Source organism: Aplidium turbinatum, chromosome 2 (genome assembly GCF_918807975.1).
Source record: "Aplidium turbinatum chromosome 2, kaAplTurb1.1, whole genome shotgun sequence".
Taxonomy (NCBI): Eukaryota; Metazoa; Chordata; class Ascidiacea; order Aplousobranchia; family Polyclinidae; genus Aplidium; species Aplidium turbinatum.
In genome coordinates this window covers 31,663,938-31,688,691 of record NC_137473.1, presented here as the reverse complement: position 1 = coordinate 31,688,691, position 24,754 = coordinate 31,663,938, and the positions used below count along the sequence as shown (strand labels likewise).

Sequence of the window (24,754 nt, the reverse complement as noted above, 5' to 3'; positions counted from 1 at the left end):
GATTATGAAGTAGTGAAAAAATCTGCCCCGAAAACCGATCACTACGTTCTTGATGGGGGGTTCTTGTTGCATCGAGTGCTATGGAAAGCTGGAGACAGTTGTGGGTCTATTGTACAGTCGTATGCAGATTATACCATTCGTCATTATCGCTTAGCAACGGTGGTCTTTGATGGATATGGTGGTCCGTCTATCAAAGACAATACCCATCAAAGACGCGGCATGAACGTCCACCGGGTTGTTCACTTTACTGCAGACACCAAGTTCATTGGAAAGAAGGAGCAGTTCTTGTCTCGAGCGTCCAACAAGGAAGGATTAATTTCGCTAATTTCTGCTCAACTGAGAAATAAAAGCTGCAATGTGATCAACGCACCAGGTGATGCAGATGTTGACATCGTCAAGACGGCAGATGGACAGCCCTCATAGACATGGTACGACTTTAATTGGTGAAGACACGACTCTTTTAATATTGTTACTATACTATGCTAACACTGACCCACACATTAAAGACCTTTACTTCCGCTCCGACAAAGCTTACTCAACCAAGATACACGACATCAACAAACTGAAAGCAATCACCGGGCCAGATATAGCCTATGCTCATTGCAAACAGCTCCTCTTCATTCATGCATTCACCGGTTGTGATTCAACGTCAAGAATATTTGGTATCGTGTCCACTTCACTGTAGTTGCCGGAGATATGGGCTATCATGCCATACTGGATGTGGACCATGCCAAACTGGTTCATGTGTCAACCCATACAGCAATCACATAATTACAGACGATGACATCAAGAGTGACAGCGATGAGCTTTAGTAATACTTGATCCATATGCTTTCTTTACGCTGATTATGTCAAGAGTCTACTGTACATAACCACATCGTATGAACTCTTTATGCTTGCTTAGTTTACTCAAATATATATAGAAATTCACCGTTTTTTTAATAACCATTACCAATACATTGTTATTGTTTATTATTAATTGCTTTGGCAGCCATCTTGGATTGCCATATTGAATTTATAGGCTATCAGATAATTTAACAATTCTAAGAATGGTCTCATTGACTTCACGGGGTATAAAAACCTGGATATAGACACCAAAACTGCATGTTTTGGTCATATGATGACCGAGTTATGGTCAATTTACTGTTATTTTATTGGTTTGGCGGCCATCTTGGATTGCCATAATGAATTTAAAGGCTATCAGATAATTCAAAAATTCTGAGAATGGTCTCATTGACTTCACGGGGTATAAAAACCTAGATATAGACACCAAAACTACATGTTTTGGTCATATGATGACCGAGTTATGGTCAATTTACTGTTATTTTATTGGTTTGGCGGCCATCTTGAATTGCCATATTGAATTTACAGGCTATCAGATAATTCAACAATTCTAAGAATTGTTTCATTGACTTCACAGGGTACAAAAACCTAGATATAGACACCAAAACTGCATGTTTTAGTCATGCGATGACCGAGTTATGGTCAATTTACTGTTATTTTATTGGTTTGGCGGCCATCTTGGATTGCCATATTGAATTTATAGGCTATCAGATAATTCAACAAATCTGAGAATGGTCTCATTGACTTCACAGGGTATAAAAACCTAGATATAGACACCAAAACTACATGTTTTGGTCATATGATGACCGAGTTATGGTCAATTTACTGTTACTGTATTTTAACGGTTTGGCGGCCATCTTGGAAGCCATCTTGAAAATAACCACTTTCCGGAAGTTGGATCGCTTAAGATTTTGAATATGTCAATACTGACACCCAATACTAATCAAATCAGTTGAAAAACCTTTTGTTGCAATTTTTTTGGGGTAAGGTCATATATTGTCATATATTGCCCTAACTAAGAAAGAAAACTCGCACCAAAGTATTAACAGAAAAAACCTAAAAATTTTACCATAACTGCATAAACATTTTCAATTCGTGCGGGTCAAAGACATGTGAATCGTGTCGTAATGACTTCTTTCGCTTTAAGTAACCGACAAGAAATGGCAATAAAACACGACACCACAACATAATTTGAATGGAAAACATGATATATACATAACTACTTACACGGCAATAGTGTCTTTGCTATTCCATTCGTTAAACTGAACAGGGCAGTCAGCCGTCAAATTTTGCTGAATCAATGAGAGCACAGCAGAAATATTTGATGACGAGCATGAGTCAGGAAAACAACCACCAAGTTGTATAATGGGCACTCCCACGTTGGAGGGAATGAATGCGTTCTATCACCAAAAAACATTCATCAAAGTTTGCAATATATAGTCTCAAAAAGTTACCATTATATATAGCTTCAACAACTCTCGGATTGTCCCTTAGCAGAAACAATAATAATTTATTTCACACCAGTTGGGTGCAAACTAGCGTCAATAAAAGTCTCTATAATTAGCGATTTTAGCCTACTGTCGCATCTCTTCGAGGCTGTGCTTTGTAACAGATGAAAAGAAAAACTTTTATACTCGATTACTCGTTTTTAAAAATATTTTGACTTTTTGCAAGGATCGCAGTATTAACAAAAACATGTTTCCGGAGGTTAAAAAAGTGTTGTCTGTAACATTGTGTATACTATTCTCTCCGTTAACACAATTAAACTACGCATTTCAGCAAACCTAAACTGTTAATAGTTTTCACATAACCTCTTACTTCTTCTTTCTGACTTCCCATGGACACATAGCAGTAATGACCTTTGATGAATTCCGTCTGTGCCTGCACACACTCAGAGTAAGATCCAAGCCACTTCAGATTTCCGCTTAAGACTCCACTTTCAAGCTTGCCCCAAGAATCCAGCACTGAAATTACATAGCCTACGGTATCGTATAATATAACTTCAAGTTTAAGCTTAGACAAACAGCAAACAATAGTTGTGTTCACTTTTTTACTCAACCAAGAAAATTCATATGAAATAAACAAAAGCAGCAAGCTGCACAGAAATTTGCAGAAATGACGCGCATCACTCAAGACACGTATCTGGGCGACCTTCAATAACATCTTCCCGTTGCAGAAGACACAATGTTTCAAGGCTCTTTTGTCTTATTAATACTTAATAGTAGGCGGTTGGCGCAGATGTCACGGTCTACTACTGTTCGGAGAAAGCTTCTTTCGTAGATTTGTAAAATCTTACAGCGGCATCTGTTTATTCAAAGGAATTAGCTTATTATAACACTGTAACAGAGGTTAATCAAATAAAGTCTAAGCAAAAAAGTCTCAAGAGAAAAAATAAAACAGTTGTCAAACGGTGTAGTGGATAATCAAATGAAGTGTCAGTGAAAATGTTTCAACTAACGTTGTTAGATATCGCTATATAGCCTATAGGCTACCCGCAAGAGATCAGCTAATTTACATCTACCTCAGTGAAACAATTAATTTTCTCGTTTGCACGGGTATGGAAAGGTAAACACAAAAACCGCTTGCCCAAATGATCCTTACAAATTCTCTAAATGAACAGCAGCCCTCGCTGGATTTAAGAAACTAGAAAATCGTTTTTTTCCGAAAAAGGCTGTCTCCGAATTGGGAATTCTCTGAAACGGGCCATTTCGCATATTTGATAAAAAATAATTACAAAAAGAAAATGAATAAACTGTGATTGAGTTTCTTGCTTTTCTTCAACATAATTTAAATTTGAGTTTCGTTTTATCTAACATTCTTTTCAATACAAGAAGTATAATACTTTGGGGCGCGAAAGGTTTGAAAGACACTGTACTAGAAAACAAAAAACAAAAAAATTGATACCTTTGAGGTGATTGAAAACTTGACAAGGTCTTACTTGTAATGGCGTAAATCTCTTTATTCCAAGAATCCCCACCAAGCTTGACAAGGTCCGATGCGCATGTGTCATTGGTGTCCGAAAAGTAATCCGTGATGTTGTTGTATGCATCAAAAAAAATGTGAGGAAGATTTTTTGCCAATTGCACTAACTCTGTCTCAATCGGTTCGACATTGATGTGGTCAGCAGTGATCACATGAGCAGGATTGATGACATTGAAAGGGGTTCTACTGAGGCTTCCGTTGGAATCGTAAAGAGTGAAAAGTACAAGAAAAAACAGGCATTTTATCGTATGCATGATTATTTAGCAAACAATCTACAAGAAAACAAAGTAAACGTTGCTGTTTTAAAATTGTCTTCAATTGTTCTCCTGTCTTTGCAGCTTAACAACTTTTAATCCATGTTCAGTTTCACAAAGAAATTAGTATCGCTTTGTTAGCCTACTGTAAAAAAATAAGGATGGTGCAGGATGGTGCAACCTCCGGTCCGCGTAAATTTGTTTGCCGGTCAGCAAAATATTTTATTTTTGCTAAGCTAACTTTAATACATATAGAATCATAGGCATTGCAAAATTATAATCCCCTGTAAAATTTATTTCACGCTTGACTGATTTACAGCTGTAAAACTCACATTGGCCATATTCTATCTTGATTCTTGACTTCGTTGATATCACAAAATAATTAAGGTAAAGCTTTTGATGACTTAAATTTTATCCCGCCTATGATTGTTTCGTCATGAACTGCGTGTAGCTTTCAAAAAGTTTTGTAATTTAGTGTTACTGGATAGGTCAGAAATTTTGTCCCTATTTTCTAAAAAATTCTTAGTTAGTGTGGAGAAAAATTTGAAATTAAAGAAGATTGTGAGGTTCCGGAAAAAGGGAGCGTAATGGACTGGAAACCTGCAAAACCGGATAGAGAGGGTGAAAAATCTTTATATTCAGAGTTGATGCAGAAATTCAGGAAAACAACGCTTCGGTTTACAGTAAGCTGGGAGTTGGAAAAAGCAGTCTACAGTAGAACCCGATTTGCGGTGAAGAAATTCTCGTGAAAGAACCGCGATTGGGGCAAAGTTACGGTTACAGAGTTACTGTGAGCATTGCAAATCAACACTTGAGAGTTAGCTTCATCATCAGTAGTCATCTCCGCCTGCAGCAGATTGCGCATCAACATTCAACATGGGTTATTTGCTTCCTAGAGTGGCGATTTTGAGCGTTAGCTTACAATTTAGCAATTGGTTTAGCGAAACATGAAGATCTTCGACATGAAAACTTTTGATTAAACAATTCATTCATCGAAGATGTTAACACATGCAACCTTAATCTCCATAAAACAGTTTGATTGAATGATGTGGTGGTTCTACTTTGCAGTTCAGGTACAAAAAAAATCATTGCCACAATTCTGGATATTTCTTGGAAACAAATATCCCTGCCTAACTGTCGAAGCAATCCAATTTCTGGTGATTTGTTTCCACCAGCAAAAAAATCGGCTGAATGCAAAAGCAGAGAGCTCTACGTATTTCAGAAATTTCTTTGCTGCTTCGTTTGCCTCGCATTCTGGCAGAGAAAAGCAATAAATTTTTCACTAACATTGATTTTGTATGTAAAGGATTGACATTTAGTTGTTTGAGTTGATTTGACTGCCGTTTTGTTGTAGCGTAATTTTCGTCTTAAACACATAGCCAAAATCTTGCGCTTTGGTACGCAGCGACAACATTGGTTAACAAAGGAATTAATTTGCAACGATCTTTTGTTGCCGGTCCGCAAACATTTTTTAAAATTTTTACCGGTCCTCCGCGGTGTAAAAGGTTGAGAATCACTGGTTTATCAGCCCCCGGGTGGTTGATTTATCATTACAAAAACTATATACAAAAGAATATATTTCAGTATGAAAGATTTAAACTTAACAAAACAGAGCACTGACAAAAGTTCATGCATCATAATGGCTTACGTTCGGTCACTAAAAAGCCACGAACTGTCAGTGGGTGAATTTGCACAAATAACATAATAAATTTGTAGCAACGAATCCGTTCCATGAAAATATCTTTAACAAGATTCATAGCTCATAATAAGAGTTTGCTCATACCATTTATCACGCATTGCCAAAGACTTCAGTTTGTCACAAATGAGTCTTCTGATGCAAATGATTGAAATCATTTAATGTATAGAAAGACGTTGAAAAATTATCTACAATCAATGAAATCATAATCATCTTCATCAAACTTGGCATAAACACAAAACAAGAGTGACCCAATGCGGTGCAAGGAATCATATATCATGAGCTAATCGTCTGATGTCGTAACATCAAAATTAAACTTAAAATCTTGTACATCAACTTTTTGGTTGACAACAGAATGTTTCGACAATGACGATGGTTCAGAAGCTGCAACTGCAGGAACACATTTGTTGGTTTCTGGTAAAAGGCATACTTTCTCAGAATAGGTAGAAGTTCGTAAATATCCCGTGTTTGTTTGAGCAGCGCTGGAAATCTTTAAATGTTCTATTTGCTTCAGTGTATCTGTGATATATGATATACACTACAGTCTCAATATACTTCAGTCAACTCATATCCACTATTCTACTGTGCACAGGAAAGTAGATTAGACAGACACTATCAACAACTAATCGATTAAATAGCATAGGTATCCGTTACTATGAGTGGTAAGAGATCTAGTGCCTTCAAGTCTGACGAAGAAAGGGGGGGGGGGGGGACTGGGGAGGGACAAGATGTGTATTGCAACTGGTTTTTGGCAGTCGTGAGCAAGGATGGATCCAGGGGGGGGTGCAAAAAAAAATTTAAATGCCGCGGGAGTGGGGGAGGTGTCAATTGTGTGATTGTCACTATTGAATGTATTGTTATTTTAGGAATATTAATCTTTTCTTTCCATAACAACTTTAAATCATGATATTTATTTGGTTTTCAGATTTTGATTCACTTGAAAAATATTTAAAAGTTAGGGTTTTGTAGAAAATTAAGATCAGTAATCAGTATATGTGGCGTAAGTATGCCTGCAACCAATATTTTGTCATATTTCCGAAAGCGGCCCCGGCTTCATGCACCAAATTCAGATCCAGTTCCGGAATCTGATAGCAACAATAGATCATCTTCTAATAACAACAACTCATCTCAACCGGACTCCTCTTCTAATAACAACAACTCATCTCAACCGGACTCATCTTCTTCAAACACAAATGAACGTTCAAGCAATACAGCTCATTCATCACAAACTTATTTACCCAATGATACTGGCAGCAAAGAATCTGGACCAGCTCAACCAATTCTTCCTGTATATCCCCGAGATGCGAACATCACAAACCCTAGACACTGCAAATCATTCCAGAAAACTTGGTATCAAAAACACAAATGGCTAATCTATAGCATTTCCAATGATAAAGCGTATTGCCATTGTTGCATTCATTTCAGCACACATGCGTCAGGGCACCAAGAGCTGGCATTTACGAAAGAAGGATTCAGAAATTGGAGCAAAGCAGTAGGTGATCAACGGAAAGGTCTGGATAAACATGCCCGAAGTGCTCATCATTTACAAGCTGAGATACTATGGAACAACTATCACTGCAATACAGTCACCATTGCTGATAGGTTGGTACCTCACAGGGCACAGCTCATTGAAACCAACAGAAAATATTTCAGAATTCTCCTTCAGTATATTCAATACTTTGTTTTGCAAGAAATTCCTTACAGACACTTACATGAGCATGATGAAGATGCCTTGAATCAAGGAAATTTCGTGGAGTTATTGAAGATCACTTGTGAAACAAACCCGGTTTTTGAAGATTTGAGAAGCAGCATCATGAAACAATATTCAATCCATCAAGACTACTGGAGGAAGACGATTTTCAATGAGTTTGTAGAAGCTATGGCTGATGAAGTTAGGACCCAGATTGGTAAAAGTATTGCTGAAGCTGGAATGTTCTTTCTTGTTATTGACGAATTTAAGGACAAAGCTGGCCACGAACAGTTGTCTTTGTGTGTTCGTTATTCCGTAGGCTCAACTGCAAAAGAACGTTTCATTGGCCTTGTTCGGTTGTCAGAAAACTTTTCAGCTGCTGCTATTGCTGAAAAGATACTGCCCCTCCTTTCTGCTCTTAGTGCAGACTCTGTTTTTTTTGGGCTTGACAACAGATGGAGCCAGTGTTCTATTTGGAGTTCACAGTGGTGTTGCAACTCGTTTACGGAAAGTTTATGGCTGGATTGTGAATATCCATTGCACTGCACATCGTTTGAATCTTATTGTTGGTCAAGTTGTTTCTCAAGTTCTGCCCTCTACTCTTGGAGTTATAAAGCAATTACATTCTTGTTTCAATGCCTTAAAAACTGCAGACACCTTTGAAAAGTTACAAAACGAACGCAACGAGAAAGTTCGAAAAGTTCCAGGTTATATTGAAGTTAGATGGAGTTCATTGTTTGAATTGACCCGAACTGTTGTTGACAGATATCAAAGTATATCAAAGATGACACTCGCTGAACGGAGTAATGACACTGACAATCAAGGTATTGTGTGTGTAGGTATTTACCACAAGATGGCTAACTCAGCATTTGTTAAAGATCTTTTAGTGTTTTATAAGGTGATTGCACTGCTACAAACATAATTATCAAAATTGCTTCAGGAACGTTTTATCAACTGGCACCAGGCTTGTGCAGAGATCAGATCTACAAGGAAAGCATTAACATACTTAGAGGAAAACCCAAGTTTTGTATCCTCCCTTGTGGATTCTATCAAGAAAACAAGTGAAGATTGTGCCATCCCTTTGAATACAAACAGTGCTTTGTATCAAACTCGTTCACAAAGCGACGAGTTATTTGAAGGTGATGGAAATGTCCAAATGCATGTCCAAGTTCAAGATACATTGAAGAAGGTTGCTCAAGCTGTTGGAAATTTTTTTGATGAACGTTACTCCACTGACAATATGAAACTTCTTGAAGGCTTAGATGCATTGGATCCTCGTAGTGATCATTACATGTCGTTTGAAGGTGTCAAGCCATTAATAGATAGGTTTGGTGAAGCATTGAATTTCTGTGAAACTGAGGTAGAAATGGAAATGCTAAAGTTCAACAGCGGTAGCGGCCTTGCAGATATAAACAATGTGTCTAGCCCTTGCATAATGAGGTTGATGCAGCTAAGAAATACCATTGCTGTATCTTCTGCAGAAGCTGAGAGATCAATCAGTTGCATGAATCGCATCAAAAGTAGAATGCGTACCCTATTAAGTGATGAAAGAACATCAGACTTGACATTGTTGTCTTTTGAGGCTGATATAACAAAATCACTTGATTTAGACACAATCATCAGCTCATTTTCTGCACAGAAAACTCGCAGAGTGCCATTGTAAGAGTATTGTTTTGCCTACAAAGGCTAGGCTATAAAAAGCATGCTTCGTGTCCAGTGTGTCAGAACCTTGGTTGCAGTAGTTGCAGCACAATGCACCTATTCAAAAGTTAAGGCGCCTAAATGCTTTGAATTCTAGGCACATGTTACAACAGTTACTGGAAAGTGTTCCATTTATTGTCTAAACTCTAACTACTTTATCGTCTTTGATAACAATACCATTTATGGCCGTCATGCAATAAGGTTACTTCTAATGCATCTTGTTATGAAAGTTTTTGGTAACAACACCTTCACGATCGTCATGTGATAAGGATGCATCTTAGATAATTATTAATGTATAATATCTTGTTATCAAAGACTTCTCTGTTATAGGACAAAATGTGCCTATTCAATAGGGCAAAAAAATTCGCAATGCGTTGTTATGTTTTGACACACTCTATCATTTCTATATTTCATGGTGATTCCCTAATTGTATTCATTTCAAAAATATCCCCATTAAATCTAAAATCCGTGAGCTGTACTAAAATAATAACTTGGGTGGGTTTTATTCATGCTTGTGTTTAAGACTTGATTTTTCATGCACACTTTTCCGTTTTCAGGTCTTTATTAATATTAAACAAAAACATCTCTAATATTAACAACATGTATGATTAATTATCAGTATGCCAAATACAGCAGAGACACATTTTGACAGTGCCACACTGATGGACTTCCTTGAATGAAAATAGATTTCAGCAGCACCCCCCCAAAAATTAGAGGCTGGATCCATCCCTGGTCGTGAGTATGTACTTTAAATGTAGGGATGTAAAACACATATAGTTTTCCTAATACACCTGTTACGTTGGATCGAAAAAAAAGCACGATTCTTAGCCATGCATCTTCAAATGACATTAAAGTCCGACTGTTACCAGAGAGATGCCACGGTATCAGAAGTACACTGGATGCTTGCGACGGTAAGCCATTACACATGACCATAGAATTAGCAAGAGAGAAATTTTAATTTCTCTCTTGAAGCCCACACTTGCTTAAATCCTTACAGATCATGCTTCTCTTTCTTCCTTGTTGATTCCATGGTCATGTGTAATGGTTTACCGCTTGCGACACGCAAGTCGGCAAACGCTGTATGGACTTGGACGTAACCTTAATTCAACATAAAACCCAAACGGTAAACTTAACTGGAAAATCAATTTTAAAATTAGTGTAAAACAAATCAAAATGAAAAAATTCACACTTTGCAAAATTTGCAGATTTCCATTATAAGGCTTTGCTTGTCATGCACTATTTTACCTTTCTCCCATTTCTTTTCTTCGGCTTCAATTTTCTTTCTGTAATCTCCAAACATTTGATTCATAGCTTGCCGTTTTTTAACTAACGGCGCTTTTGCTGAAGTGAGAGTTTTTATAACTCGCTCGCATTCTTTTACTGCAAAACATAATTTGTATGGTCATGAGATAGGTGGAATGGGCGATTGGGCGGATGTATGACAAAATACACAAAAAAGACTAGAAACAACTAAGTATTAGAGTCATCAATAATTGACGTTACAACTTCACACTACTGTATTTAACATCAATATTAAGCGTTACAATGTTAATAAATTGAATATTTCTCGATTTTATATTTTTTCGCCTAAAGTTTATAGGCCATTAATGAAAATTTGAATCAAAGAATAGCTATTGTAGAACTCTTCAAATCGGGCAAGTCAAGGAGTGATATTTGCAAGGACTTAAGGAGTGAAATCGAACTAAGAAAACTACCGAAATGATATTCTTTAAGGTTCATTGTTGCCTTGGGCAAAGAAACACTTCAAAAAACGTAACTAGTTTTTAAAGCCTTTTAAGCCATAATTTGACAAGCACTTGCCATAGCTAATAACGTACTCATTTTAAGGTCTTCAGTATCACCTGGAATGAAACCCACACGCACCAGTATAAAAGTTGAAGATACTAAGCACTCGCCAACTGAGCTAGTCGGATGTACAGAGCTATACAGTATATTATACATTAAACAAGTTTTTTTTACAGTAATTAATATTTCAAAGTTGATGTTCAAATCGACTTTCTACATTATTGCAACGCAGTTGGCACAGCACATAACGCATACCTTGTTTTTCAGTTGGACGTGTATTAAACATCCCCATTCTCAATTGTTCTACACACCAAGAAACTTCTTTTTGAAACTGCTGTTCATTTGATAAAGAAGGTGCATTGGCATGTAATTGCACATCTTTTTTATCTTTTCCTGTAAAAATGAATAATGAGGCAGTAAGCAGAAAATTATTGCACTTGTGAACTAGAGTGCAGTAAAGTAAAAGAAACTAGTTTAGCGTAGTTCAAACTGTGATGCACATCTCTTTTATCTTTTCCTGTAAAAATGAATAATGAGGCAGTAAGCAGAAAATTATTGCACTTGTGAACTAGAGTGCAGTAAAGTAAAAGAAACTAGTTTAGGGTAGTTCAAACTGTGACAATTTTTAGCCAGCACCAAAAACTCTGTCTTGCAGAAACAATGATAATACAGGCCAATAAAAAAAAAAAATTGGCACAAAAGGTGAGAGTCATTTTAGACTAGAGTAGGCTGCAAGAGTATTTCAAGGTACCTGATTCCGAAAATGCACTTAGTTTTTTTCGAATTAGCTCTAGTTTTTGAGATATTCGACAATAAACATATTTTTGAAATCATTACCCAAAAGCTTTCAATTAGAAAATCACTCATTTTTATCCCTGATTACCAGTATGATGTCATAATTAAGTTTTTCTAGTTCAACTGGTTGCTATTGTAGCAAGTTCAAAATGCAATCAAGGGCTGAAATGAGCTGTGATTAATGAAAGGGAGGCATGAATATTCAATGAAAATGGTTGTGAATTGATACATCACAACGCAAATAGCCTGAAAATCATGTGTATAGAAATGCAGCTTTGTATTGAAAAGGTAGGGTCATGCGGAGTCAAACGGGACACTTTTTCAGTTTTTTGAATGCCACATAAAACCTATGATGAAATAAGACATTTTTCAGAAAAATTAAAAACTTGCAAAACCTCCAAAAAAATACGCTAAGCAGAGGTAGGTGCGGCCCATTTGACCTAGTGTTGGGCGATATATCGAATTTTCGATACGATACGATATCTTTTCAATATCGATATTTATTTCAATATCGTTCGATATTTTAACTATTACAGCCCTAACTCGTACCTGCAAACCCCTACAAAAATGTTGCCGAGGCCAAACGGCAAAAGTTGAAATTGCCTCGGCAATTGCTGTGAACGTTTCGGCAATTGCTGTGAAAGTAGCAATAAAGCGAACAACACGATTACGCACGCTGTTGCGGTAATTCACGTTGAATAACTCATGGGGAGGAAAAGTACGTTAATTTTGGGTTGATTTAATGTTAGAGTCAGCACAAATCGATTTAATTTTCCCGGCGGGTGTATTGCGTAACAACAATGCCCAATAAGAATTTTACGTTTGTTTTACATTAATTGGACATCTAGCGACGTTGAATTATCATAAAATAACGTGAATTGCTCAACTAAGTACCGGTAACAAATTAATAGCTCCCTGCGAGAAGATTGCCTCGATTTACGTATGCACTAACATAATTTCGGCACAATTGGGATACTGCGAGCAACACAAAGTCTGTTTGATGAAGAACTAGATGTCAAAATCGGAATCATCAGATGTTGTACCGGAGGATGAGGTTGTCGCGTCATCACTGGAATCGGACACATCAAGAGGCTCATCGCTTGGCTGTAAATCTACACCGTCTTTGCCGTTCGCAATGAAGTGTCCACGTTTTGCGGCTTTCGTGCTTTGATACCCACCCACACGCCTCTTTCGCAGAGCTCCATCGGGTGTTGACTATAAAGAGCAAATCTGTGGCATAACGACTAGGAGCAGGGCCGTAGCCAGACCGCAGAGCAAGGGGGGGCGAACTTTTTTTAGGGAGGGCCAAAAAATTAATTCATTATAATTGTAGCTGTTGCTCGAGAATGTTGGGATTTTGCCAGGGGGGGGCAAAATTTTTTTCGGGGGGGCAAGACCCCCTGGCCTCCGGCTGGCTACGGGCCTGCCTGGGAGGAATTTATAACCCTAACCTTACAAGCGCTCGTGTGGCCTCGGTATTTTTATTGCCGACGCTAATGCGCCATTCATGCATCTGCGTCGGCAATCATCTCGGCAATTGCCGATATTAATTTCGAAGACTGGGAAACTCTTTTCTTAATTAGAACAAAAATATCGAAAAGTATCGAAATATCGAGTATTTTTTCAAATATTGTATCGTTTTGTTTTTTTCAATATCGCCCAACACTAATTTGACCCCACCTGCTGTCTGGTCAAATGGCAAGGAAAAAAACATTATTTTTGCTATTCTATTACAGACCTGTTGGGTTGCATGTATTTTGTTAAAGTGATGCTCAACAATTTTAGCCATAAAGGCCTTCTTCGCCCTTTTCAGATAAAGGTAGAACACATAATTTGCACTGCTCTTTTTTGCAACTAAAATTGAACGATATGAATAAGGAAACATTTTACAAATGTTCCATTTTAAACTGGCAGTCATAATCAGAGTAGAAAGGGCCAAGTCAAACAGCAGGGTCTATAGTTGACAATTGAAATAGGATACTATACAATAGGGTGATTCGTAAATTGGGGAAAAAATTAAAATTTTGAAATTCAAGTCGGGCACCCTCTAGCGAGTCTGCTACTATTCGACGAATCCGATTCGGCGAGTTCCCTATTCGGCGAGTGCCCTATTCGGCAAGTTTTTGAAATTTTATTTTTGAAAGGGAATTATCGGGTACCATAGCCTAATTACAATTGCCGTTTTTACAGCGTTAAACGTTGAAATCGTGCAGAAAGGAATAAAAATAAAATGTTTGAACTATTAAATTAAAATTTGTTATGTCAGTTCAGTTGAGTTGTTTTTATTTCTGACCATCATATGAAAAACAACACACGTCAACATAGCAAAGGTAGAAGTGACAAAACGCAAATGTTAAAACGCGAACGTTAAAACGTGGTGCTTGAATTCGTCATGTCAGTTCAGTTGTTTTTATTTTTGATCATGATATCAAAAACAATTCACGTCAACATAGAAAAGGTGTAGAAAAAGGTAGAAGTGACAAAACGCGAACGTTAAAACGTGCTTGTGACCAAAGTAAGTTTTTGAGTTGAAAGAAATTTGGCACTGTCGCAACATCTTCAGAAAAATTTAAGAAATGAAGGAAAAATAAAAAAAAGAAAATGTTACAAAAAAAATCATATTTAATGTCTATTATATAAGTTAGTACTTTTGAATAGTTAAAATGATTAGTTTGGATCAACAAATGTGTGGCCTACAGCTTGGATTGAAAGGAAATTATCGGGTACCGTAGCCTAGTTATCCCGACCAGTAGAAATTGCCGTTTTTACATCGTTTTAACGTCACTAAACGTTGAAATCGTGTAGAAAAGAGAACTTTGCTGACTAGGATACGTTGAAACTGGGAAACATTCACAGAAGCCCTTCGATTTGTTCCAAGAACCCATTTAGCCTAACAGTTCATTTGTACATTGATTCAACGTCTGAATACATTATCTTAAAAATGCATAATCTTAAAAATGCAACGTATTGAAGAACTTCTGTGAATGTTTCTCAGTTTCAACCACGTATCCTAGTCATCAAAGTTCTCTTTTCTACACAATGTCAACGTTTAGCAACGTTAAAACGATAGGCCACACATTTGGTTAGTCTTTTCATTCTGTTACTACAATGTAAAAATGAACTGTTAGGCTAACTGGGTTTTTGGAACAAATTTTTGCTAGTAGGGATAACTAGGCTACGGTACCCGATAATTTCCTTTCAATCCAAGCTGTATGCCACACATTTGTTGATCCAAACTAATCATTTTAACTATTCAAAAGTACTAACTTATAGACATTAAACATGATTTGTTTTGTAACATTTTCTTTTTTTTTTATTTACCCTTCATTTCTGAAATTTTTCTGAAGGTGTTGCGACCGTGCCAAATTTCTTTCAACTCAATAAGTTACTTCGGTCACAAGCACGTTTTAACGTTCGTGTTTTATCGCTTCTATCTATGCTATGTTGACGTGTATTGTTTTTGATATGATGAAGGCTACGGTACCCGATAATTCCCTTTCAAAAATAAAATTTCAAAATCTTGCCGAATAGGGCACTTGCCGAAAAAGGCTCTCGCCGAATCGGATTAGCCGAATCGGACTCGCCAAAACGGGCCATTTCGCCCTCTAGCATTGTGTCAATACCTGAAAAAATAATCCTGTCAAATTTTTGGGGCAATTGAAAACATTTTTAAGATTGCTACCTACTTTGAAAGCTTCACAGAATACACTAATAGCAACACGGGATTACATGATAGGAATATAATGACAAAATTACTCAAAATTAATGAGTTCAGTATTGACAGATGTCCAGAATGTTATCAGATATAGTTATTGCATCAATGTAGACTACTACTAGGCCTATTACTATGACTACAATTCTTCTGTAGTCATAGTAATAGGCCTATGTTGACCCTACTGATGTATAGCAGAGAAAAGAGTTTCCAATCCCGTAGTTATAGATATCCCTGGCCACACCACATTCAGTTATGTCATTCACAACTTTCATGCCAAGTAGACTTGGTTTTGTAGTTGTGTAGGTGTCATTGGGTTCCAAAAGAGGTGCGTCTTGACTCAAAAAGTCAAAATGCAGTTCTGTAATTTTAAAAAGAGTGTGGTGTTTGCTGTGGTGAAGTCCTGCAGTTCTTTCCTATTGACAGTCATCAAGTCCACAATGGCATGTTTAGAAGGGTTCTCAAATCTTAGATTTTTCAAAGCCTTACCACTTTCAGTTTTATGCTTTCTATTTTCTTTTTGCTCAAAGAGAAAAGGGACGACGTCATATCAGTTCTCTTTCTAGACATGTCTGGAGCTAGTGATGCAACCAACAGCTATGTTTAATAGTAATAATAGGCCTGTTTACCTAAAAAATACCATATATAACTTAAATAAAATTAATTAGTTATGCAAGTGAGCTAAACCTTGTCAAGAAGCCAATGTGGCCCATTTGACCCCATTTTATTTAAACCAAAAAAATTCAAAAAGTGGGACTATTAATATTTTCAGCGTACTAATTCAGCATTCTTGGGTGTATGCTGTTCAGAAAATTTTCATTCCAGCTTAATTAGTTTTTGAGGTATAGCTTACCAAAGTTTTTTTGGTAAATTTTTAAATTTTCACGTTTTTTGGCCACTTTTTGCATCATGTAAAGTATATTTTCCAAATGTAGATCTGTGTTTGTTTTACATGATGCAAATCTGTGGGAAAACAGCTTTAAAATGAGCTATTAACTTCCAATTTTAGAAAATAATAAGTAGGAAAAAATGTGAGAAGTAAACAGAGTAACAGAATGGCCCGTTTGCCCCTGCGTCCCATTTGACCTTGCTTGACCCTAGGCCTACTAAAATTAATACTTTCAAAAAGGACATTTTATTCTAAGCCTTTGCTCATGACAAGTTTGTGCTGCAAAAGCTTCTTTTCGGATCTATAGAATAATATATATAGGCTTTGTAAAGCCTTGAGGAGCAACGTATTTTATGATGGATACAGCGTTATATAAAAAACAGTATTATTATTATAACATCTAGGCTAATAAAATATGCCTTTGACAAGTAGGATGCTGTCCTAGCAATGCAGATATATTTTAGTGCAACGGTGGGCCGGTGGCAAATATAAGACAAATGAAAACCACTTCAGTCTGCAGAGTTCGATCTTAACGCTAGTCCGCTAGCCAATGGCTAGTGAAAATTTGCGCAGACTAGTAGAAATGTTACAGTACTAGTCCGATTGGCTAGTGAAAAGATTCGAGTTGAAGAACTCGTGTGCCTCCGTGACCTAAAGAGTTATGCTGACCCAACAAGCCAGACAGGTCTGACGGTAGAGGCCTAACCAAACGCAATCCATTCAATAGTCCACTTTTTTTGACAGTGAACGAATATTATGTATTGTGCCACCCTGGCAAGTGGCGTGTCATCTCGTACTAAACGTTCCACACAATGTAATATTAAAACATAAATAAATATTAAGCACATACCGCATGCCACATTAATTTTTTATGTTTTAAAATTGCATTGTTTGCGTTTGTAGTACGAGAAGGTGTTTTTGTGCGTCTAGTTGCTCTCTTGTGCGTACTGAAATCTGAAAGCCTTCACTTTAGTTAGTTTCAGTCTAAGCCAAAACACTTATCTTAATACGTCATCAGACAAGTGAAAAGCCAGTAAACTGGTCAGACCAGTGAAAAATCAGGCGGGCTAGTGAAAACGGGGAGTAACTAGTCCGGTGGGATAGTGAAAAAAAAAAATTAAGATCGACCCCTGGTCTGGGTAATTTTATTAAAAGAGGTTACTGTTTACCAAGCTTATTACTTTAACATGAAGTTGGGAGATCAAGACAAATCCTGGATTCCTCCTAAAGTACGCAAGCATTGCACTCAAACCTGTTTCTGCGCTCAACATAAAATTAACTTTAAGAAGTTTAGAGTTCCATGACATAACTTTTGTTTCAAGTGGTGATTTGCTTGAAACAATAGGCTAGGTAAAACAAGCATGACTGAAAGTAACTTCAATATCTTCAGTAATGTTTTGGAGCAAGGTCAAGAACTTTTTCTCAAAAGCATCTCTTAATGTCTTGGCAAATACAATTAAGCACTGCAAGACACTTCAAAGATACTATTCAGATTTAATGGAGCCTTACCAGATGTTTTTATTGTTACCGTAGGGTATTGATTGCAGATTGTGTTTAAAGCGATATGGTATTTCTAATGCAAGCAAAAACGTAAACTGTTTAATACAATACTAAACAATACAATAGAGATCTGGAGTACAAGATCAACATAAAGGTGGGCTAGTCTACACTACTCTACATGTTAGCAAAAAATTAAAATAAAAACATACCGGTAGGCTGTAGCATATAAAAAGAACTTCCTACAAAATATTTTTATGCAACTCACCAGTTCGACGTGGTGCCATGGAGATTATATTGCTTTGTGAAGTTACTGCACACATTCCAGCCTAGGCAAACCCATTGTGGAAAATCTAAAGTCTGCAAGAAATCATAAAATAAGATGAACAGTTGAACACAAATGGTGATTGGTGAACAATCATCGGCAGCAGTGGCCGAGTGGTTAGCGCGTTGGGCTCGCAGTCGAGAGCCTGCATGTTCGACTCCAGCCAACCGCACTTGCTGTTGTTTCTCTGGGCAAGAAACTTTACGATAATTGCCTCTACCCAGTGATTGATTTCGAGTAATGGGTAGTACCAAATTTAAGTCATAAGTAGAGTAGACAACCGGAAACAGACATTGCCGTCGGCTGCAGCGTGGGTCAGGTGTACGTCGGAAGGCGTACACCGATGCCTAGCGCTCAAGTTCGCTTTCCCGCAATGCAGGATAAAGATAAACCAAACAAACAAAACAAACAATCAATATCAGTTTTCAATTTTTGAAAACCCAAGGAGGATTGCCAGACCTCAAGAAATTTTCCAGCTAGAAACAGGTTTCAAATCAGCCCTAAACAAACGAAATTTTTGCAACAAGCCAAAAAGAAGGTCAGCCAATACACATAGATAATTTGCGCACAGTTAAAATCATCAAAATTCTTCCAAAACAAGTTTCATTTATACATGTTACATGATTATTCAGCTCTGGCTCGTTTATCTATCTTTTGTGAAAGAAAACTTTTTGTTTCTAGCACTATAGTTGCAACGTTCATCTGATCTCAACGTTGCAACTAGTGCTAGAAACGATAATTGTCCTGATGAACACCCAAACTTTTTAGTATTCAGAAAACTTTTTTTTTTTGCTTTCAAATGTCACATCCAACATGTCTCATCAGTTCAACAATTTTGGTGAAAGTTCAGTTCAATTAGTTTATATTTTTGACCATTACTACTACTAAAAACAATATTGCCAAACATAATTTCTAAGTTGTTTGAACATTTCATTTTGTATCACATTGAGCATTTTCTATACACTACTGACAACCCATTTGGCTTTAAGTCGAAACACAGTACTGACATGTGTGTACAATTGTACATAGGCGTCGATTTTTTCTTAGAAGAGAGGAATTCTGGGTGGGCGAGAGTTTTCAAACAGATTTCATTGAATGTGTATGTTTGCAAATTCGCAATAGTTTAGTCTTCAAAATTAGCATATTTTTACTTCGGCAAAAACGTTGCCGAGGCCAAACGGCAGCAATTGCTGTAAACATTTAGCCTAATAGGAAAAGATTGTACTAAAACATGTAAAACGAGAAGCGAAAAATATACTAGAGTAGTCTATCACAAACGCATTGTTTGATTTGTTGTGATGTAATAATACCAAAAGTAGTGATAAAGCGAGCAACGAGATACGCACGCTGTTACAGTAATTCACGTTAAAAAACTCATGGGTAAGGGAAAGTAAGTTAATTTTGGGTTGATTCAACGTTTGAGTCAGCACAAATCGATTTAATTTTCCCGGCGGGTTATATTGCATAACAACAATGCCCAATAAGAAATTTACGTTTGTTTTACATTAATTCGACATCTAGCGACGTTGAATTATCATAAAATAACGTTAATTGCTCAACCAGGTACAGGTAACATATCAGGAGCTACCTGCGAGACGATTGCCTCGATTTACGTAAGCTTATAAGCCAACATAATTTCGGCACAATTGGGATACTGTGAGCAACACAAAGTCTGTTTGATGAAGAACAAGTCAGAATTGGTATCATCAGATGCTGTATCAGCTGGACGAGATAATGGAAAGCGAGGCGCAACAAGGAGTAGATGCTTACAATAATTTGACGTCTACTGGAGTTAAATCAATGCGAATAGGGTGATATTTCTAAAAAAGATTCTCTAGCTGGGCACGTGTCTAAGCGCCGGCAAAGTAGGAAGTAACCCAAATTAAACATCCAGCAATAGTGGTCACAGCGGTAAACCATAATCTCTTCGTGGGAAAATTGTAACATAAAGTTCCCGGATCCGTTTGTGTGCATGTAGTGACCGAAAAAGAAACACTCCTCGAAACGTCTATTCAAAAAGTGTATTCCTGTAAAATTAGCCCGCGGCTATCGAAATCGAGATGCAACGCCGTACACCTCTAAAACTGTCACTACGATACAGATTACTTGGATAAAAGACGGAGAATTTGTCCAGCTAGCAAGCACCAAATAAACCAGTTAAATGTGCGACCGACTTCCAACAAACAACTTCGAGAATGAATCAGATAAATTTGTGATAACTCAAAGGCACGTCAGCAGTTAGTGTGACGCAATATTTCATGTTTAAACAGGTTTGACACTGAAACAGGTTTAAACAGGTTTGACACAAGTCTTACGAACGATGGTGCAATTTTGGCTCATGTTTTAGGAATTTCCATGACGTAATATTCAGTAGACCTGAACGGTTTTTATATGACGTTTGATTAGGTGAACAATTGTCTGGAACATAGCAGCCCCTAGTTATGACAGTCTGACATGGCATAACTAAAAAAGAATTGACGACAATTGTGAGCCAATGAATAAAACACATGATACACAAATTGTTTGAATCACTCACGTTTAAGTTAATACGCAAATACAAAGGACATGCAAAGAATGAACAGCAATAAGAATAAACACGACGATACATGAAATTGGTACCATAGGTAGTAGGTACACGCAAAAAATGACGCTATATACAATGGTTGCGATAATAACCGACTGTTCTGGGCTCAGACAAGTGTCGGCCACCGCAGACAAAACCAGGCTCAAACCCTAACACTTAGGTGTTCTTTACGGGGGCGAGGCACGAAATATCCCTCAACACATAGTCTACTTTCACTTTCCCCGTACTCTCATCATAGTTGCAGACGGCAACTTTAGCTCTACGAACCACAGGCTTCCCTTTCCTAATTTGTGGAACTACCTCATGCACCCTCCCAAGTTGATACTTCCCACGTTTACCAATGTCCTGGAGAGAACCTACCACTACAAGTTGACCAGGCTCCAAATTCTCCGCCATTTTTAGCCATTTTTTCCGGCCCTGAAGACCTGGCAAGTAAAAATCGATCCATTTACTCCAAAACTGCTGAGAAAGTGACAAATTGAACCGATAATCCCTTCTTAATTGGTCACGATCATGTGGTTGCCCAACAGCACAGTATGGGTCTAAGTATGGGGTCAAAAGTGAGGCAGGGGTGATGACAGTAAAATCCCTAGGGTCGTCACTCAAAGGTACCAAAGGGCGTTCGTTCACGATCCGAACGGCACTGCCTGTGTACGTAAGCAGTTCAATAAAATTGGGCTTACGAATTGAAGAGTCCAAAATGTGAAAAAATGCAATTTTAAATTGTTTAACCATTGCCTCCCAGGCGCCACCTTGCGCCGGAGCATACGGAGGTATAAATTCCCAGTTTATCTCTCTCTGTCTCAGGGCGTTGTGAAATTCAGCTGATTCCATCAACTCGGGTAACTTTATTTGAAAGAAGCATTTAGTCACATCAGCCATGAGACCAAATCTACTAAGCCGAAATCTAGCCAAGACATCTACCAGAGGGTTTAACAAGTCAGTACCCGAAAACATTACATCATTAACACAAGTTCCTCGAAATTCAGACTTGCCATCGTAAACAATGCGCTTTTTTAATTGTGACGTCACAAAGTATGGTAAATACCACTCAGAACCCTTCACATTTCCTGCTTCACCAGCACGCTCAATATAACCATTAGATTTAAGATCTTTCATGGTGTCAGTAAGGAAATCACGAAGTTCAGGTTGTTTTAAAGCTTTCTTTCTTAAAGCAGCAGCTCTATCTGACGCCAACACAAAATGGTTAGGTAGTTCAATATCTTCCTTCAACGGAACAGGTATCTCAAATCGACCATCTTTCAACTCAATATTCGGTTCGACAAGTTCTCTAGCCAAATTATCATTGCGAGACAATTCACAGGTTTCATTTTGCAACGTCAAATCCTGAATGACTTTATTCAGGTCTGCTATTTCCATATCACGAGACTCAATTTTACGCTGAAAGCCAGAGATGACATCCGACTCTGAAGACGTCTGCACTCTGCACACTTTAGCAACGCTTTCATCTAAGGGTGACTTACCACCACAAGCCAACCAACCGAGAGGAGTGAGCAAAGCATGTGGTTCACTACGATTTTCACCAACACGCTCTTTTTTGGCCCACATCAAATAAGCGTTATCGTTGCCAATCAGTACATCTACAGTACTACAATCATTCAAATGAAACATATTCACGTCATGAAAATGACGAAAACCACTTAAATCCTGCTTATGGGGTAAAGTTTTAACATCGTCAGCCCAAGCTGGGTTAACCACCGAAGTTATATCACAAAACAGTTCATCTGTCTCTAACGACTGGATGTCTACTGTAGTAGTCTACATTGATGTCAGCCCAAGCTGGGTTCGTCGTCAGCCCAAGCTGGGTTCGTCGTCAGCCACATCATCAGCCCAAGCTGGGTTAACCACCTAAGTTATATCACAAAACAGTTCATCTGTCTCTAACGACTGGATGTTGAGTTTAACAAGGTTAGCACAAGTAGCTTTCTGACCAGCCAGGGTATCCATTTTAAACGACGCTTTATCGTACGGTTTAAGATCAAGTTCACACACCAAATCACTCGAAACAAACGTCAACTGCGAACCAGGATCATGCTGACAATACACCAACTTCGATTTGCCAGTCATTGGATTCAAAACACGAGCAGCAGTAACGCGGTTAAAGGCTGCTTTAACATTTCCAATCTTAACATTACGCACAGGAACTCTGGCACGAGCATCATCTTTCCCAACAGAATCAAGAGAATCACGTGACGTCACATAAAAATCATGCAGAAGAAAATAGTGTTTCCTATCGTTGTTAGGCCCACACTTACGACAGTTATTTGCATGAACGCAATCCCTAACCATATGCTGGCGCAAACAATTCAAGCATTTGCCAGCTTTCACAATGACATCTCTCCGATCTTTAGGTGTCAAGCGCAAAAATTCTTTACAATTAGACAAAAAATGATATTCAACTTGACCACGTGACGAACAACAAATACATGCCGGCAGGTCTTTACGTCTAGCCACACCACCGCGCGGTGCGCCAACAACAGTCGAGTACTGCGAACTCCCTGACATCACATCATCATGGGGTTTTACCGACGTCTGCCTAACCGGACATGAAGGCAATTTTCCTTTGCCAAACTTTTTAAATTGCTGCGACTCACCAGAATCGCCCATTAGCATAATGCTAAAATCAGTCGACTTACGCGTTTCCTCCCGTACTACAAATTCAAACAAACTCTGAAAAGTAGGCTCATCAGTGCCACCATACTGATCACCTAAAAAGTCAAGATAACGCTGCTTAGCGTCAAACGGGAGTCGCTTAGCCAAATCCAAAACAAAACGTCCTTCCAATTTGTCACGCTGACCATAAGCTTGCGCGTAAAGCAAACACTGCGATAATTCATCTTTAAACTCTTTCAGATCACTGGAAGAGGTCGAAGTCAATTTGCTACCATAGCGATACTTTCTAATTTCCGGTTCTGCAAAGAGACCTCTGTGGCTGACGTCAGATGCTTTGACAGCGTCAGCAGTTTACCAGCCTGTCAGTATAGGTTTTTAATGCGACAGCCTCCTCTGGACTCCAATGTACAACCACGCCAATTGAAATTGTTGTGTATATTGATTGATGTCAAGGTGAAGACTGACGATAACTGCAATAAAGAAACGAAACTAAGACAGGTGCCTAACCTACACACATATTTACACTCGCACATAATAAGCCAAACAGTGTTCATACAATGTATGCTGCTATTCTTAATTGTCTTATTCTTACGGCATCATTTGTATCTAAATACAGTAAACCAAATCGCACAAAGTATGTACCTGACGTTGGCGAAACCAAGACCCAAAGAGAAAACTGAAATTCTTCCAAACGAACAATCTACAACAATATTTACCAATGAACTCAGGCTTCAACAAATCTAAGTAACCATAGGGCAGATGAGAAATTATATCAGGGCATGTTAATAATGATAGGCTACCCTATGCATCAAACATCAAATAACATTACACACAAACTACAACATAAAGGGTATGCCGGATATGAGCCCAACAGCATAGCATTTGATTAGACCAGGTTTACTATTAAATTTGTATACTTGCACCTTAGCACAGATTGAGCACAACACTAGATACCAGGACAAGTAACACAGCAATGCAGATAGCACACAACAGATAAATGTGAAATTACATACCAATTCAAGTACAGATTTCCTTGTGGCAGTTCCGATCGACTTAATAAGGACAACATACAACTATTCATTTTCACTAAGTAATGACCATTTAAACTTAGTTCTAAGCTTTCTTTTAAGTGATTTCAAACTGGCCACATTTTAGAAAGATAAGAAAAACAGGGTTGCCGGATAAAACACAAACATTAAAAAATACGCAAGGAGCGGAGGATCACGCAGCCGTAACATCGCCCCCCAAAAAACAGCTTTATCACCATAAAGGTTTTTTTTACAGATTTCACAAGTTAAACGTCGACTGGGGCAGTTTACAATGAATGAATAATGAGATAGGCCTATT

The 24,754-nt window shown here is 37.9% G+C and overlaps 1 protein-coding gene across 5 annotated transcripts; it reads right to left on the bottom strand.

Moving 5' to 3' along the window:
* Positions 1 to 4,095: 4,095 nt before the first annotated feature.
* Positions 4,096 to 24,548, bottom strand: LOC145764856 (UPF0488 protein C8orf33-like). Of its 5 annotated transcripts, XM_082576545.1 has the most exons (7): positions 24,421 to 24,548; positions 24,050 to 24,107; positions 23,719 to 23,877; positions 18,133 to 18,224; positions 11,227 to 11,364; positions 10,411 to 10,545; positions 4,096 to 6,293 (listed from the first exon to the last, which is right to left on the bottom strand). In XM_082576545.1, the coding sequence occupies exons 4-7, from the start codon at positions 18,185 to 18,187 to the stop codon at positions 6,058 to 6,060; spliced, it is 564 nt and encodes a 187-aa protein (XP_082432671.1). In that variant the 5' UTR covers positions 18,188 to 18,224; positions 23,719 to 23,877; positions 24,050 to 24,107; positions 24,421 to 24,548; the 3' UTR covers positions 4,096 to 6,057. The 5 variants fall into 5 exon arrangements, with proteins under 5 accessions (XP_082432671.1, XP_082432670.1, XP_082432673.1 ...); XM_082576544.1 differs by lacking the exon at positions 23,719 to 23,877; XM_082576547.1 differs by lacking the exons at positions 23,719 to 23,877; positions 24,050 to 24,107 and having other exon boundaries at positions 24,421 to 24,524.
* Between the last annotated feature and the right edge of the window lie 206 nt (positions 24,549 to 24,754).

Coding starts and splice junctions, on each gene's coding strand:
- LOC145764856 (XM_082576545.1), bottom strand. CDS start 18,187: ATGTGTGCAGTAACTTCACAAAGCAATATAATCTCCATGGCACCACGT. Junction 10,546..11,226: donor ACGTCCAACTGAAAAACAAG/GTATGCGTTATG, acceptor TATGTTTTGCAG/TAAAAGAATGCGAGCGAGTT. Junction 6,294..10,410: donor AGAAAAGAAATGGGAGAAAG/GTAAAATAGTGC, acceptor CATATATCACAG/ATACACTGAAGCAAATAGAA.